The sequence below is a fragment of the Bison bison genome, unplaced genomic scaffold (assembly GCF_000754665.1).
Source record: "Bison bison bison isolate TAMUID 2011002044 unplaced genomic scaffold, Bison_UMD1.0 scf7180017864092, whole genome shotgun sequence".
NCBI classification, from domain to species: Eukaryota; Metazoa; Chordata; class Mammalia; order Artiodactyla; family Bovidae; genus Bison; species Bison bison.
Genome location: NW_011494664.1, coordinates 1,320,652 through 1,338,158, shown reverse-complemented (window position 1 = coordinate 1,338,158; position 17,507 = coordinate 1,320,652). Strand labels below are relative to the sequence as shown.

Here is a 17,507-nt window from a genome sequence, read left to right as displayed (position 1 = left end):
TCAGCTTTCTTTATGGTCCAACTCTCACACCCATACATGACTACTGGAAAAACCATAGCTTTGACTAGATGGACCTTTGTTGGCAAAGTAATGTCTCTGCTTTGTAATATGCTGTCTAGGTTGGTCATAACTTTCCTTCCAAGGAGCAAGCGTCTTTTAATTTCATGGCTGCAATCACCATCTTCAGTGATTTTGGAGCCCCCTAAAACAAAGTCTCTCACTGTTTCCACTGTTTCCCCATCTATTTGCCATGAAGTGATGGGACCAGATGCCATGATCTTAGTTTTCTGAATGTTGAGTTTTAAGCCAACTTTTCACTCTCCTTTCACTTTCATCAAGAGGCTCTTCAATTCCTCTTTACTTTCTGCCATAAGGGTGGTATTATCTGCATATCTGAGGTTATTGATATTTCTCCTGGCATTCTTGATTCCAGCTTGTGCTTCTTCCAGCCCAGCATTTCTCATGATGTACTCTGCATATAAGTTAAATAAGCAGGGTGACAATATATAGCCTTGATGTACTCGTTTCCTGATTTGGGACTAGAGGGACTAGACTAGAGGGCTATTTTAAATTTTTTTCCAAAAGAAACACACTTTTGACTTATATCTCTTTTTGGGGTGCCTTTTTGGCGATAGTCCAGACAGCAGTTTGAGCACCATTCTTGAGCCATTAAATCTCTATTACAAGGACATTAATAGGAAGGAGGGAGGTGGGAGAGGGCAAAATGGTCACCTCCCAGCTGAATTAGTCCTACTTAGGAAAGTTCCAAACAGTATAATGCTTTTTTAAAAAATCTGTCACACAGTTTGTCTTGATTGCTTTGCTCAGGTTTTCTCTAGTTGCCGAGAGCAGGGGCTGCTCATTGTTGCAGTGCATGGGCTTCTCAATGAGGTGGCTTCTCTTGTTGAGGATCACAGACTCTAGGACATGCGGACTTCAGTTGTTGCAGCTACTGGGCTCGAGAGCACAGACTCAATAGATGTGGCATGCACGCTTAGTTTCTCCACGGCATGTGGAATCTTCCCAGACCAGGGATTGAACCTGTGCCCCTTGCATTGGCAGGTGGATTCTTTACCACTACTGCCACCTGGGAAGTCCTGTATCCTTTCAAATCAAAACTCTATGCATCCTTCAAGACTTCTCTCAAATACGTCGTCCATCCTCATGAAGCCTTTCTTCAGTCATCAAAATAAACATGACCTTCCTTTAGTTACAGCCTCATTGTATAAGAAACAGGCTACAAAGTATACAATGTGGTAAGTTTTGATATATGTTTACACCCATGAACCCATCATTACAATCAGGATAATGAGGATATTCATTATCCAAGTTTTCTTTTGCTGCACCATCCCAGACAAGCACTCATCCGCTTTCTGTCACCATAAATAAGTTTGCACTTGCAGAAATTTTATACAAACGGAATCATACAGTATCTGTTCTTTTGTGTCAGACTTCTTTCACTTTTAAGTATTTAAAAATGTGTCCATGTTGTGTATATGAATAGTTTACCCCTTTTATTTTTAGGTAGCCTTCCATGGTATGGATATACTGTAATTTGTTTATCTGTAATTTGTTTATTGAATATTTGGGTTGTGTCCAGTTTGGCGTTATCAATATTTGTGTTCAGCTCTTTATATAGATATGTGTTTTCTTTTCTCTTGGTGAGTGCCTAAGAGTGGAATGCTAGACCATGACAGGTTTGTATTTAACTTAAATACCAGTTAGTCTTTTGTTTCCACCATTCCACCAAAACTGTTTTTATTAAGGTCACTGATCACTTTCATGTTGCCAAGTCCAAAGGTCAGTTTTCGTCCAATGTCTTACCCGCAGCACTGGGTGTACAGTTGGTCTCGCCCTCCTTCTGGAAACATATTTGGTAATTAATTGTCCTTTACATGGTCTCTCTGCTTCTTCCCTTGCCTCACTATCATGTATTGGTATTGGTATCATGTATCTTGTGTTGGTGACCAGAGGGATCCTTAAATAGATTCAGTTACTCTTCTAGCTCCCCTTCTCTCTCAGATTTAAAGCTAAAGCAAGTCCTTCAAGAACACAGAAGATGGTGTATAACCTGACCCCACCTTACCTTTCTGGGCTCCCCTCCACATCATGCTCCTCTTTGTCTACTCTGCCCTGGCCTTGTAGCTGCCTTCATGGTGTCCAGCCTCAGGGCTTCACGTTTCCTGTTTGCCCTCTCGTAAGCACCACACGTCTGGCTCCCTTATTTTCCTCAGTTCTCTGCTCAAGTGACATCTTTTTAGGGAGGCTTTCCCTGACCTCCCATCCTGCCTCCCCTCCCCACACTCCTTTCTCCTGCTTTATTTTCCTGTTTTACCCTTAAAAGCCTCTGGCATAATATGTATTCGCTAGCTTAATTGTTTGGTTTTTTTTTTGGCTTTCTGCATAGATGAGTTTAATAAGGACCCTATCTTGTTCACTGCTCTGTCCTCCACACTCGGAGCCATGCATGGGCCATAGTAGGTAATCAGCTAATATTTGTTGAAGGAATGAACAAATCATTTCTAGTCTTCCAGTGCAATGGCACCCCACTCCAGTACTCTTGCCTGGAAAATCCCATGGACGGAGGAGCCTGGTAGGCTACAGTCCATGGGGTCGCCAGAGTCGGACATGACTGAGCGACTTCACTTTCACTTTTCACTTTCATGCATTGGAGAAGGAAATGGCGACCCACTCCAGTGTTCTTGCTTGGAGAATCCCAGGGACGGGGAAGCCTGGTGGGCTGCCGTCTATGGGGTCGCATAGAGTCGGACACGACTGAAGTGACTTAGCAGCAGTCTTCCAGTTCTTCGTTTGTGTGATTTATTAACGTAAGAACTGAGCAAAGTTTTCCTCAAAATCAGTGAGTGACTAACATGCATAATTCTACTTATTGTTTCATTAGAAACCAGTGATGGTGACTATGTTCAGAAAAGCCAGGTAGGTGCCTGATAGTCTATTTCTAATTAAAATATTTTTAATTGTTAGATTGGCCACTGGAGGGAGCTCTTGCATTTCTTTTTAACAAGAAAATTATACTATTTGACTAAATACATACTGGCAACCCACTCCAGTACTCTTGCCTGGAGAATCCTATGGATGGAGGAACCTGGTAGCTTACAGTCCATGGGGTCGCAAAGAGTCGGACACAACTGGGCAATTTCACTTTCACTTTATACACAATAGGAAACTGGTATTGGAAGAAATTTTATTTTTCATATTTTCATCAGTTCTTTTAATTTTTTATTGATTTTCCTTTTCCCTCCTCTCTTTCCAGATTTGTTGTTGCTGTTGTTCAGTCGCTAGGTCGTGTTTGACTTTTTGTGACCCCATGGACTGCAGCATGCCAGGCGCTTCTGTTTCCCACTGTCTCCCAGAGTTTGCTCAAATTCTTTCCAGCTTTATTGTGAGTTTTATCCACAATCCCATCTATCCTCTCCTCTTTGTTGGGTTGGCCTTCAGGCGTATCTATCAATCCCAGGCTCAACATGGACTAGTTCCACCATCTTTCTTGAATTTTTTTGTCTTAAACCACAGTAGCCAAGTTCAGAAAGTCAAAGTATTTCTCAGAAACCAGCTAATGGTTTTTATGTTCTATGTGGTTAAACCTAAAACCTCAAAGCAAGGTAACATTTCAGCTTTCTTGGAGTGAAGGATTTTGCATATAGAGAAGAGAGTAACCAGTTCCTTTGTAGATAGACCACTGCATATTGTATCATCTTCTAATGCGGTCCAGTGGTTAAGATTCTGCACTTCCACTGAAGGGGACCCAAGTTCCATTATTGGTCAGTGAGCTAAGATCTTACATGCCACATGGTCAAAAATAAATGTATAAAAATGTAATATTAAAAATAGCAAATAAATAACAAATAAACTAATCTCATTATGGGTAACTGAAACAAAGATTTGTTTTTATGCTTTTGCCAGATTTCTTGAGTGTGCCAGCTAAACCTGATGTTATTCACTGCCTAATTCTGTAAAAATCTACTGTTACTGCTGGATTAATTTAGTCTGTGTAAGACTGTTTATCTGACTGAATTTGGATGATCCAGATTTTCACAGTTATTGGACTCCATTAGGAAATTTTTCCTTTTGGGTCTCCAAATCTCCTATTACCACTACATAATTTTTTCATTTTATGGGAAATAGGGTAGGCTGTGGATAGTATTTTTAAAGTGCTTAAGCAAGGTATAAGATTTTGGGGTCCTTTTTCAGAAGATGAGTTATAGTAAGGAGAGAAAACATGTGATAGATATAAATTCCCTATTTCTTTCTTTGCTTATAAATTACGCTTGCTTGCTTTTTAAAAACTTTCCATAAATTTTTAGGGAGAAAAATGTTCCTCTATGACCCAAATGATATAACCGTTGTGGAGAGATGTCCTTGAGCATCCACAACATCAAGGATTCTATTTTTTGGGGTGGAAATAAATGAAATTGATGAGAACACTTTTCACTACTCCCCTGGAATGTTCTCCTGATTATATCCTCATAGACTCAGTCCCTCTTTTGTCTGTCCCCAACCTGGGGGACCCACAGGGATAACCAGACAATTGGAAAATTCCACTTTAAAGTTGAAAGATGGAGTAATGTGAGAACTACCTGGACATTACTTGGCATCAGACTTGCTGGAGAAGAAAGAATGAAACTTTTTGAAGTCTTCCAATTTCCAGCTCATGTTATCAAAATTATCTAAGATTAGAGAAATGGGCTTCTCATATTTCAGCAGTCCTAAACTATTTTCGCAGTTTATCTTAAAATACAACTAAATTTTTTAAAGCAGTACAGGGGGCATCAATGTAAAAGGTGACCAGTTTAAGGTGTCCATTAAGCAAAAACTGTGGTGTACCAGGCAGAAAGCTAAAAAGGGATAATGTTTGGTGTGTGTTAGTCACTCAGTCATGTCTGACTCTTTGGGACCCCATGGACCGTATGGACTGTAGCTTTCCAGGTTCCTTTGTCCATGGAATTCTCCAGGCAAGACTATGGAGTGGGTTGCCATTTCCTTCTTCAGGGGATCTTCCTGACCCAGAACTCGAACCTGGCTCTCCTGCACTTTAGGCAGATTCTTTACTGTCTGAGCCACCAGGGAAGTCCTGGTGTTTGGGGAGCCCTTAGAGAAATCTTAGAGATTATAATCTCTTGTGCTTTGGCAGTTAAAGAAGCAGCCATGAGACTTAGCTCCACGGTCCATGAGTGGCAGGACCAGAAATTTCTTCTAGTCTCTTGATTTTGAGGCTCTTGGTTGTTCTTCCATCTGAAAGTTTTCTCTCAGTGTCAAAAGTCTGTGTTGGGGGATATAGGAGATATTCATAAAGATAATAGCAGCTAATACTTATTGATTCAAATTTAAAAAAGTGTATGTAACTTGCATCATTTGGGTTCTCTGGCAGGCACTGAGACAGAATCAGATATGCAAGAGGTGTATTGTTGGTGACCTTTGTAAGAATAAAAGTGGGAGGAAGCAGAATTGGGCAGAGACTGTCTCAGACTGGGATGCAGACCTGCCAAAGTTTTAGTCAATCCAGTGGGGAGCTCCTGATGAAAGCTGCCCATCTGGTGGAAATAATAGGGTTCTAGTATTTCTTCTATACTCAGTCATCGGCTGGAGGGTACCCAGTGAGAGCATGGCCTCAGCTCAAAATCTGGGGTAAGTCCACGGTTCTGCAGCTGGAGGTGGTCAGTTAACCACCCTTACTGGGGCTAAATAGCAAGTTCTTCATTGTTGTTGGTTCTTTTCCTTGGCTGTACTGCTTAGCATGTGGGATTGTAGTTCCCCAATCAGGGATCAAACCTGTGCCCCCTGCATTGGAAGCATGGAGTCTTAACCCTTGGGCCACCAGGGAAGTCCTACAAGTTCTCTGTTGAAGGGTAACCCAAGCAGCACATCTCCAAGGCTGCCATATAACCCAAGTGGCCCCAAAGATCTGTTTTTCTGGAGTTACCTTCAATATCCAAATAAAGTGACCTAAGCCCTGGTTCCCTCAATTATGAAGTTTAAAATCTTTCTTAATATTTTTAGAGTCCCTGGCAGGCTGGCATTTAAAACTAAATGTTACACACTAGTGGTTTAAAGCTGACTATCCCACTATAGGAGATTTCTCACTGATACTCCATACCTTTATTATTGCAACCTGCTGTCTTTTTTTTTTTTTTTTTAGATTTTTTTTTTTGACGTGGACCATGGTGACTGCAGCCATGAAATTAAAAGACGCTTACTCCTTGGAAGGAAAGTTATGACCAACCTAGATAGCATATTCAAAAGCAGAGACATTACTTTGCCAACAAAGGTTCGTCTAGTCAAGGCTATGGTTTTTCCTGTGGTCATGTATGGATGTGAGAGTTGGACTGTGAACAAGGCTGAGTGCCGAAGAACTGATGCTTTTGAACTGTGGTGTTGGAGAAGACTCTTGAGAGTCCCTTGGACTGCAAGGAGATCCAACCAGTCCATTCTGAAGGAGATCAGCCCTGGGATTTCTTTGGAAGGAATGATGCTAAAGCTGAAACTCCAATACTTTGGCCACCTCATGAGAAGAGTTGACTCATTGGAAAAGACTCTGATGCTGGGAGGGATTGGGGGCAGGAGGAGAAGGGGACGACAGAGGATGAGATGGCTGGATGGCATCACTGACTCCATGGATGTGAGTCTCAGTGAACTCCGGGAGTTGGTGATGGACAGGGAGGCCTGGTGTGCTGCGATTCATGGGGTCGCATAGAGTCGGACACGACTGAGTGACTGATCTGATCTGATCTGATTTCCTAAAAGTCTTTATTGAATTTGTTACAATATTGCTTCTGCTTTATGTTTGTTTGTTTGTTTGTTTGTTTTTTTTGGCTGCAAGGTATGTGGGATCGTGGCTCCCTAACCAAGGATTGAATCCGCACCCCCTGCATTGGAAAGCAAAATCTTAACCACTGGACTGCCAAGGAATTCCCCCTGCTGTTATTTTTACAGCAGGCTTTGACTCCCATCTCCTTTGGCCTCTCTTTTTGCTGTTCTAGGATTCCCAACACCCTCCCTGCCTGTCAGAGGTTAATTTCTGTTTCCTTATTATTTGGGGGAAATTTAGCTGACTTTCACTTTAACTTCCATTCCATAAAAACCCCTAGCTAGTCTTGTCCTAATCAAAAGCCCCATACCAGAGACATCTGCTTTGAGATATGTTCTGACGGTTTTAATATGGTAGAAGTGATTGCTGGCATCTCTCTTTTTAAGTAACATGTTTTTTCCTGTTAATGATTTCCCTTGACATTTCTCCTCTCACATGAATAGATTGTGATACTAGTTCCCTTTTCTGGAGGAAGTTCAGGTTGTCTACTCAGACAGTGAAGGGAAGCTGATGGTAGGTGGTTGGGCCTACTTGGTCCCACACGCTACACAGAAGGCCTCATTCCCTGGAGATAGAAGTACCAGCAAATTTTCCTTTTTGTTGTTGCTTTTTTTTTTTTGTAAAACAAATTCCTTATGAAAACAGTCTGCTTGAAGCAGTAAAGTGAAATAGCATATTTAAAGGATGAGATTTTTTAAATTATATAGCAAATTTTATAGTATTACAAATTTTGTATAGTATTATCTGACACCTTTCCCTCTAATCCTTTACCAGTTTGTCTCAGTTCACAATCTCATTCACAGATCTTGACTTGATTACACATTTGTGATTCACTTACCTCCCTAAAATACAGGGTCAAACCCCAGCCTGGAAACTTGGTGCAAAATGCCTCAGGTGATCTTTTAGCCGGGTAACTGCCTAGGAGCTCATTAACTCCTTGTAAGGAAGCTTGCCAGAAAAGGCAATGGCAACCCACTCCAGTACTCGCCTGGAAAATCCCATGGACAGGGATGGAGGAGCCGGGTGGGCTGCAGTCCATGGGGTCACGAAGAGTCAGACACGACTGAGTGACTTCACTTTCATGCATTGGAGAAGGAAATGGCAACCCACTCCAGTGTTCTTGCCTGGGATTCCCCAGGGACAGTGGAGCCTGGTGGCCTGCCATCTATGGGGTTGCACAGAGTTGGACACGACTGAAGTGACTTAGCAGCAGCAGCAGCAAGGAAGCTTGCTTGTTTTCCCTCTCACCTAATTTCATCCTCTCTATACCAGCAAAAAAAGCCCAAAAAACAAATTGACCATATTATCCCCTGGAGGAGAAAATGGAAACCAACTCCAGTATTCATGTCCCGGAAATCCCAAGGATAGAGGAACCTGTTAGGCTACAGTACATGGGGTCGCCAGTCAGATATGACTGAGCAACCAAACAATAACAACGTAGAGGACTGTCCCCACATAAGTGGTGACCAACTGTTGCAGAAAGTGACTGACTGAAAGAGGGCACATGTCCGTCCCTCCCCGGTGAGGAAGTCTCATTTTTTCCACAGGAAATTGGGATGTGACACAGGGTGACCTGACAAACGCATTGGGTGAAGCTGACTGTATCAATCGCTGACTTCGGGTTTATAGTACACCTTCAGTTCTTTCTTATTTTTCAGATGAAATATGTTATAAACACTCTCATTACATCTACCCCATAGGATGCACACATCCCACTTTAGAAAGCATTGCAACAGAGAGCCTGGGGAGAGGATGTCATTTCACTAAGGGTAGGTAGTAAGGGAAATGACAGGGTATTAAGTAAGGTGGTGGTCTTCTGTGACTTATGCTTTGAAAGGATCATTCTGGCTGTCATGAATGGTAAAGAATCAAGAGAAAAGTTGAGAAAAAGAAGCAGAAGAGAAAAGAGGATGCTACTGAGGTGGCCTATGAAGGAGACAATGATGGCCCAGACTATGGAATTAAAATACAGATAAAGAAAACTGGTTAGTTGGACTTTTGGTTTCATTTCTCCAACCTGTTTCTTCAGTCCTGGAAACATCTCTCTGCATGCATGAGATGTGAAACACATTCTGTTGTGAAGAAAGTGAGCAGAGGTAAATGGTGGGGGGAGGTTGGGGCTGGCAGTGGGGACTTTCTATGCATCAAGATCTATGCTGGGTCTGTTTCTCAAACACTCCTGGAGGAGGAACCTGGTGTACAGGGAGGTCAAAAGTGCACTTGAACCATGGTCATACATTTAATAAATGGTGGGCTTCTGATCTTAACCCAGATAGCTCAGAAGCCACAATCTTATCTCTTTTCACAGTAGCCTTTGAGGGCTTTGTCATATCACCATCAGCAGCTGTTAGCTGCCCAAATATCATACCTGTTTGGTCTATCAAGTGGACCTCAAATATACAAAGCTGATAGTCTCTATCCACTCCCAACTTCTAAAGACTCCACACTGCCCAAGTTTCCTGAACTCTAGAATAACTTATCCTATATCTGGGTCTCTGTAACTTCTTGAGGCTTTATAAAATTTAAACATATATAGTTTTAGGGTATGGAAAAGAGTTGGGACATTTATGGTCCCTTGGATATATGTCTTATTGGAATGGTATTGCCCTTGAGGATTAGGAAATAAATTGCATTGCATATAACTCTTGTAAGTCAGTGTTGTTATAAGGTATGTTGTCAAATTTTCTGTGAAGTTATTTTTAGTCTCCAAAGAGCCCTTTAAAGAGCTTCCATGTATTTATCTCAATTACACCTTGTTTGAGATGAAAGCAAATGAATAAGGATACATGAGAATTACTGTTAAACATGTAATAGTTGAGGCACATATTCATGACATTAAAAAAAAATCAAGACTTTTTTCTCATCAATGGTCCATTTATTGATAGCATTGTCTTTTTAAAAATTTTTAAAAATTAATTCTTATGGAGTATAGCTGCTGATAGCATTGTCTTAACAAAGAAAATATTTCAAAGTACAGAGTATAGATGTCAATACTGCTTTGAATTAATATTTGCTTAGAGCATATATGTATATATATAAATGATAATATATATGTCATAGCTAACTTAGTCAAAACATGTAGTCTTTGGGTATTAGTGATACACTGACCACTTTAGCAGTAAGATGCAAGGGAACTGGGTCAAACACTTAGATTATGGAACATTTAGATTTTTCGGGGGAGTTACATGAAAGGAGCTAAGAGTCTTACGACTAGTTAAGACGCTGTTTGGGATCGCCACTGGGCAGCACTTAAAATCATCTGCAATGTAAGGAGTGACAACATTTGAGAAACTAGACAGGGGTTAAATTCTGGCCTGACATCCTCTCTTATGCAGTGCTTGAAACGTCCTCTTTAAGAGGGTTTCCAAGCCCTGCAGAGGCTCACTGGGCACTATCCATGCCTCCACTAACAGGATTCACTGCTCCCTCTAGCACTTGGTGACTTAATACACTCTTCATGAGAGCTGGTGTGGTGATTGATAATCACAATATTCACAAACTTGGAAACAAGTTAAACTGACAGTGAAATTCACATTTATCTAAAATGGGTTTTCAGAAGGATCTTGGTGACTTTCTTGTCAGATCTTGGAAAACTGAGGCTTGTTAAGAACGGTACTGAAGGAATTTTTATATTCTGTGGGAAAAGGTTAGACACTGGTTGGTCTCCAAAGTGCCTTTCCATTGTTAAGATTCTATGATTCCAGGTATCCTGTATATTTAATTAAAAACAGTTTAGAATATCCACAAATGATTTAAATGTTTCCTTCTTATCCGATGGAGAGGCCAAGTTAACATCCTGTCACAATAAAACAAGGATGCATCCCCAGAACAAAACATGTTGATCATGTGCAATATTTCTTACTGTGCTGAGAAGCTGCAGTGACCAAGATTAAAGCTGTATAACACACACTCAAAAAAGAAAAAAGAAAAAAAACAAGGATGTTGCATCACCCTCAGTCCTTGAAGTGATAACGGCCTGAAGATAATGAATAAAAGATGTTACCACGGTTAGACTACATGGAGTAGCCAATTAACTCCTCCTGCTTTGAGGAGGTCTATTGTCCTCCTACCTGTAACAACTGCAATTAGGAAATGATTCAAAACCTAGTTCCACAGTATATTAGGCATGGTGGCAGATTCAGGGAAATAAACTGTGCCCCCTGCCCTCAAGGAGCTGACAATCTTGTTGGAGAATTAAAATGAACAAGTGAAAAAATAGTTAGAAAGCAATGAAGTGCTCACCTGTATGGTGTTGAACACCAGTGAAATAGGAGTCTTAAAAAAATCCAAGTGGAAAGATTCTGTTGCCGAGGCAGGATGAAAATGACCCTTGAAGACTGGATCAAGTGAGTATGGGTGAGGGGAAGGAGATATTTCCATGGGCTGTTGGGGGAAGAGTGAGAAAGCTGTAGACCCAGGTGAGGCAGGATGTGACCTGTGTGGTAGAGGGGGTGACACTGAACCGTGGGAGGATGGTGAGGAGCTGGCTTGACTGAAGCAAAGGGAACAGGAAGGAATGAAGCGGTCAGCGTGGGCAGGCGAGATGGAGTCACACGGCCTCAACACCAGATGGAAGGTTCTGAAAGCCAAGTGCTAGGGGTCTTCAGTGGTGACGCACCCCCACCCCCAAGAGAAATAACCGGCATGAATCTCTCAGATACACTGTATATGAGGCCCACAGGCTGATGCAAATACAGCAGCTTGGCAAGGCCCAGCTCGACTCCAAACTGCTTTGCTTGCCAGCACGCTGCCAGGCTGGGGGCCTGCTGACCTGGGCCTCAGGATATTCTCCCGGGGGCCTGGGAAGCCTGCAGCTGCTCTCCCGGGCAGCTGCTGTGTGTGGGCCGTAGCTGTGAGGACATTTGTCCAGATGTGGGTGTTGCTAAGACTGTGGGCTTAAGTATGAGGAAATTCAGAGGTCGGAGGTGGAAGAACAAAGACAAACTATAGCCTCTAACAACTGTTCACATTTGGATTTTGAAAAGCGATTTTCTAGATTTAATTACAATTACACAATAATGTTTTAAATTTTCTAGTCAGATCAACAAGCTTTTGTATTAAGATGCCATCCCTTTCAGGAATTATTTCAGTTAGTTAAAAAGAACCTGTTTTAACACAAGATAGTGGTTGGTGAAGTGGGAGCTCATGTAGTCTTCTTTTGAGAAGGACGTTGAGATCTTTTAACTTTTGGAACTTTCTTGGTTTTTTTATATTTTTTCCCTTTCCTTTGCTTTTTCTTTTGGTTGACCTATGAGGAGACAGCAAAAACAAACAAACAAACAAACAAACCGGGGGGTTAGTGTTTCTCTATCTTACCATTTTTCCTTCCTTATATTATATTTGGACTCTCCAGACTGTGGTCTTTATTCATCCTCATAACCAGTTTAAAGTTGCATCACTCTCAGAGAGGTTCCTTTTGATTCTATTTCAGTTATTTCGATGAAGAAGCAATAGCCTTCTAACTGGTTTTCTTTTGCCCATTTTCTTGGCTACCCCCACTCCAACCTTGCTTATGACCAACCTCTACCAACTGTGGGGCTTCCCAGGTGGCACAGTGGTAAAGAATCTGCCTGCCAATGCAGGAGATGCAAGAGACCTGGGTTCAGTCTCTGGGTTGGGAAGATCCCCTGGAGTAGGAAGTGGCAACCCACTCCAGTATTCTTGCCTGAAAAATTCCATGGACAGAGGCGCCTGGCGGGCTACAGTCCATGGGGTTGCAAAGAGTCAGACACGACTGAATGACTATTGTTTTCTGAGAGGTTGGATTATCATCCAATTTTTACAGACAAGGAGATGGAGGCTTGGAGTGGGTGACTTGGCCAAAGTTGCACAGCTGGTACGTGCCAGAACTGCTCCTCTGTCAGAGTCCAGAAACAAGTTCCTATCTACATATGCTGTGGCCCTCTTCGAACTTAAGCCCTCAACATTTCAAACAGGATTCCTCTGGCTTTGTCCTGGTCTACTTTTCTACCTCAGTCCCTTCACTCCCTCCACACAAACTCAAGCCATATTAATTAAGGTTCCCTGAGCACAGTGAGCTCTCTTATGATTCTAGTCTTTTTTTTACATGCTGTCCTTACCCTCCCAGTGAACTACTTATCCTTCAAGATCCAAATCAAATCACCTGATATGAAAAGTCTTCCTTAACACCTTTTCCTTGTCCCCACTCCTTTGGCAAAGTTAATTACTCTTTTCTCTATTATCTTCAAGATTCTTGTACATACCTTTATTTTATATTTTCCACATTGTACTATAATTAATTGTCAGAGAATCTGCTACAGCAGGAAGGGACTTTATCTCATTACCTTTTTTTTTTGTTTGTTTCTTGGCTATGCTATGAGATAGTTCCCTGACCAGGGATTGAACCTGGGCCCTGGCAGTGAAAGTGTTGAGTCCTAACCACTGGACCACCAGGGAATTCCCTATCCTCACGATCTACCATTCAATATGTATGTACTATATTGGATAAGAAAGACAAGCTCCCTACCCACATGGAACACACATTCTAGTGGAAGAGACAGACAAGTGATACCATAAGCAGGAATACAATTCCACATTGTAGGGGAAAAAAATGGTAGCACAATAACATGAATGAAAAATGTAACCTTAAAGGCACTCCATAATTCTTTGACTTCCAAAGTTAATTTCTAAAAGAAAGAAAATTTTGTTTCTTTTTCACCCACCTGTTTCTCCCACTCTTTAATCAGTTCTTTTACTTCTGGTAAATCTGGGTTTAGGCAGGCTTCATTCCCATTCTTCATTGTAGCACTACCAAAGAAACAGCAACAAGTTTTTTTTTGTTTTTTGTTTTTTTTACTTTTAATGATTCAAATGCTTTCTCTTATCCACAGAATTCAATCCCCCAATTAAAATATATTTGTAGCATCTGGGACTTCGGTCTTTTTCCTGCCTTTTCATTTTTTTAAGTGACTGGGGGGACTTAGATACATTTCTAGGATAGCACATAACCCTAAATTTAAAAAATCCAACAGATGTATGCAATGAGAGAACTTATATCTAAAGATAATATTGGTTCTGTTATGTTGGAAAAAGCTATTTATGTTTAAATGAAAACATAAAATAGAAAAGTTGTGAATATATCTACTTTCCTCCCAAACAAGGAAAATGAGCATGAATTTTACTAAATTTTCTAGTAAAACAACTTAAAACATAATAAAATGTTTTCCTAAGACAAGATTAATGGACTGGTTGAATTTTTAAAATTACATCAGACTCCCCAGGAATAATTTAATGACTTTTTTCTTTAATTTCTGACTAATCTAAGAATAAAAGGAGTCATTCTATACATCATCCTTGATTTAGGCTTCAAAAAAATTTAAAATATGCATATCTTTAACCTAGCCTGGAATTCTAGGCTCCCTGTATCTCAGATGGTAAAGAATTCTCCTGCAATGTGGCAGCCCAAGTCAGGAAGATCCCTAGTTCTCCAGTATTCTTGCCTGGAGAATTTCATGGGCAGAGGAGCCTAGTGGGGTACTGTCCATGGGGTCACAAAGACTCAGACACGACTGAGTGAATAACACACACATCTTTAACCTACCAATTCTAATCTCTAGAAAAATATTAATATAGGAGAGAATTAAATAATATTGATACAGTAACTATTTTTAATAGCAAAAAAATTGACCTACATTTAGGTTTGGTCATATACATTATGCTACGTGCATATAATAGAATAAAATTTGGTTATTAAAAATGACATTATTAGCAAAAATGATGTTATTACACAAGACTTAATGACATGAAGAAAAGTTCATGATATAGAGCCAATGAAAAAAGCAGCTTACAAAAATGTATATGGTATAGGATTTTGTTTTTGTGTACATATATTGTGTATATAAATATACGTATATGTACATATATGTTTTGTATCTATATATGTACACACAAAGCAAAAGTGTGTATATATACCAAGAGAATAACTGGATGGTAGAATTTAGAGAATTTTTAATTTCTTCTTTTGGGTAATTTACATTAAACATTTTCTTCAATGAACACATAATACTTTGGTTATATATCATCCTTGGTTCCTAATCTCTACCAGAAATTGCTTTTTTTTTTTTTTTTTGCTTATTTTTTTAAGAAGAAAAGAAAGAAGTATACCAGATTTACGGAGGGGCAACCATCTGCATTTTAAGTGTCTGAATGGGCAAGTATTCCCAGGGTAGTACTCACATTAAATTTAATGCTGGATATGTGTTGAATGAGTTTTTACTTACATGATTTCAGTTTTCTCACAAGAAGGGCTTGGAGCAAATTGTTTAAGGTCCTTTAAGGATTTTGGATGGATCATCCCTTGGCTGGTGTTGATGCAGGAACAGCGTCCATTCCTTATTGCTGGGACTCCTAAGGGAGAAACAGAGGGTAGAAAACATCAATTGAAATATATGTCTTCATTTTGGTGATCCACCAAAATGATACATTTGACTTAGTAATGATTATTACTATCATCTACTGAGTGTCTTTCAATCATTACCACAAGATTTTGAAGTAGGTGTTATCTCCTTGGTGTTATATCCATGGGATTCTCCAGGCAAGAATACTGAAGTGGGTAGCCATTCCCTTCTCCAAGGGTTCTTCTTACTGGGAGAATCCCATGGACAGAAGAGCCTGGCGGGCTACAGTCCATCGGGTCTCAAAGAGTTGGACATGACTGAGGGACTAACACTTCCACTTGATATCATATTTTACAACCTTAGGAAAAGTGATTTTAAAAATATTCAATAAATGCCTATCATAGGTCAGATACATGTATACCTAATTCATGTGTGCTATGCAGATCATAGCTTCTCAAACACCTCCCAAAGCCATTTTTAATCTGACCTTAGTGTAATGAAGTTGGTGTTAGTTTCAATAAAAAGGTCTATTTATAGTAACTAATTACTACTAATCCTAATCTTCACTACTGCCTTGGTTTTCAGTAGTGCTTTAAACTTTCAAAAACTCTTTACACTATTTTCATTCCTTAATTTTTTCATTTAGTAGTAGGTAGAAAAAGCATAGTTATACAATCTCCATTTTACAGCTGAGGGAACTGAAGTCTAGAAAAGCTCATTAGAAAGAAAGGAAGGAAGGAAGGAAGGAAGAAAGAAAGAGTGAAGTTGCAAAAGAGTTGTAAAGTCCGACTCTTTGCAACCCCATGGACTGTAGCCTACCAGGCTCCTCCGTCCATGGGATTTTCCAGGCAAGAATACTGGAGTGGGTTGCCATTTCCTTCTCCAGGGGATCTTCCCCACCCAATGATCGAACCCAGGTCTCCTGCATTTCAGGCAGACGCTTTACCCTCTGAGCCACATTAGAAGCAGAAAAGCTCATTAATTTGCCACAAATAACAAAGGTAGTAAAGGTTGTTCCTGAGGAACAACCTCTCTGATTATCAGATACTTAATTGGTTAATCACAGACATACTTATCAACAAACTGTCAGGGTGGCAAAAATTATTGAGGAGACAAAGTCTCCCATCTCATTACCAAACAGTTCAACAAACATTTACTGAACACCTACTGCATGCCAGGAATTCACACATGTAGACTGAGAAGATTTGTATCTGACCTGGCAGGTCTATGCAAGATATGAACTTTGGATAACTGCCCACAAGTGACTCACATCACTTTCTGATGCATGCAAAGCAATGCAAGTCAAAAGGCTTTTATAGCAATTTACATCTCTGACTTTACCAACTTAATATAATTTATAATCCCTTACCTTGAACTCCAGTCAGAGTCAGGAAGATGATACCCAAAAAGAGAGGAGCACTTTTCTTCATATTGGTAGGGTGAAATCACTCCTGTGTTTGTTCTAGTGAGTCACTCTTTTATTAGATTTTAAGCCCGAGAAAGTCTTTAGAGAACATGCTCTTTGAAATCATATTTATTTAGGAATCCATTTCCCTCCTAAAATCTGATTGGCTGGTGGTCTTAGCTGATCCAGCTAAACTGGCCACAAACTTAATTGTGCTAGGGGAAACCCTACTCTCCTATCCAAGGGAATTTCTGCATATTTTATTTCTTTCCATTTCACATAAATGGGTAGTTTATAGTAAGAGATGTGAAACCATCAGCATTAGCAGCCTTCAGCACACACAGCGGCTCACCTGGATGAGGGACAAGTTATATAATGAATATAATAAAATTATACAAGAAGGGTTGGAAATGTTTCCAGATGGAAAACATGAAAGTCCAGATAAGTAAAACACTCTTCAAATTTTCTTGCTATTTGTAGAATATCTTTATGTATAATATATGGCCATATTTTTTTTTTCTAATAATGCCTACCCAACAATCTTAAACTATCAAAATACATTAAAGGCATCTTAACTCAGGGACTAGGTAATTGTCTACTTTGGTAAGTTCATTTTGTTTTTATGTGATTTCTGCTAGGTATTATTATTATTTTTTAATGGTTAGATTAATTAGAATAATGGATTATTTGAAAACAGACAATTGGTACTACATTGAACTTAAAAACCTCTGTGTATCAAAGAAAATAATCAACAGGGTGAAAAAACAACCTATGGAATGGGAGCAAATAATTGCAAATCATACACCTGATAAGGAGTTTATATATATAATAACTTCTACAACAAAATCCAAATAGCCTGACTGAAAAATGTGCAGACTTGAATAAACATTTCTCTAAAGAAGATAAAAAATGGCCAATA

The 17,507-nt window shown here is 40.0% G+C and overlaps 1 protein-coding gene and 1 non-coding gene across 2 annotated transcripts; both read right to left on the bottom strand.

Annotated features, from left to right (window-relative positions):
- Window positions 1-9,683: 9,683 nt before the first annotated feature.
- On the bottom strand, window positions 9,684-16,709 carry CXCL9 (chemokine (C-X-C motif) ligand 9). Its single transcript, XM_010838148.1, has 4 exons — window positions 16,553-16,709; window positions 15,067-15,193; window positions 13,510-13,594; window positions 9,684-12,074 (listed from the first exon to the last, which is right to left on the bottom strand). The coding sequence occupies exons 1-4, from the start codon at window positions 16,611-16,613 to the stop codon at window positions 11,970-11,972; spliced, it is 378 nt and encodes a 125-aa protein (XP_010836450.1). The 5' UTR covers window positions 16,614-16,709; the 3' UTR covers window positions 9,684-11,969.
- Window positions 13,172-13,243, bottom strand: TRNAE-UUC. The gene has a single exon. It is a non-coding gene; the product is annotated as a tRNA-Glu (tRNA).
- Window positions 16,710-17,507: the final 798 nt, after the last annotated feature.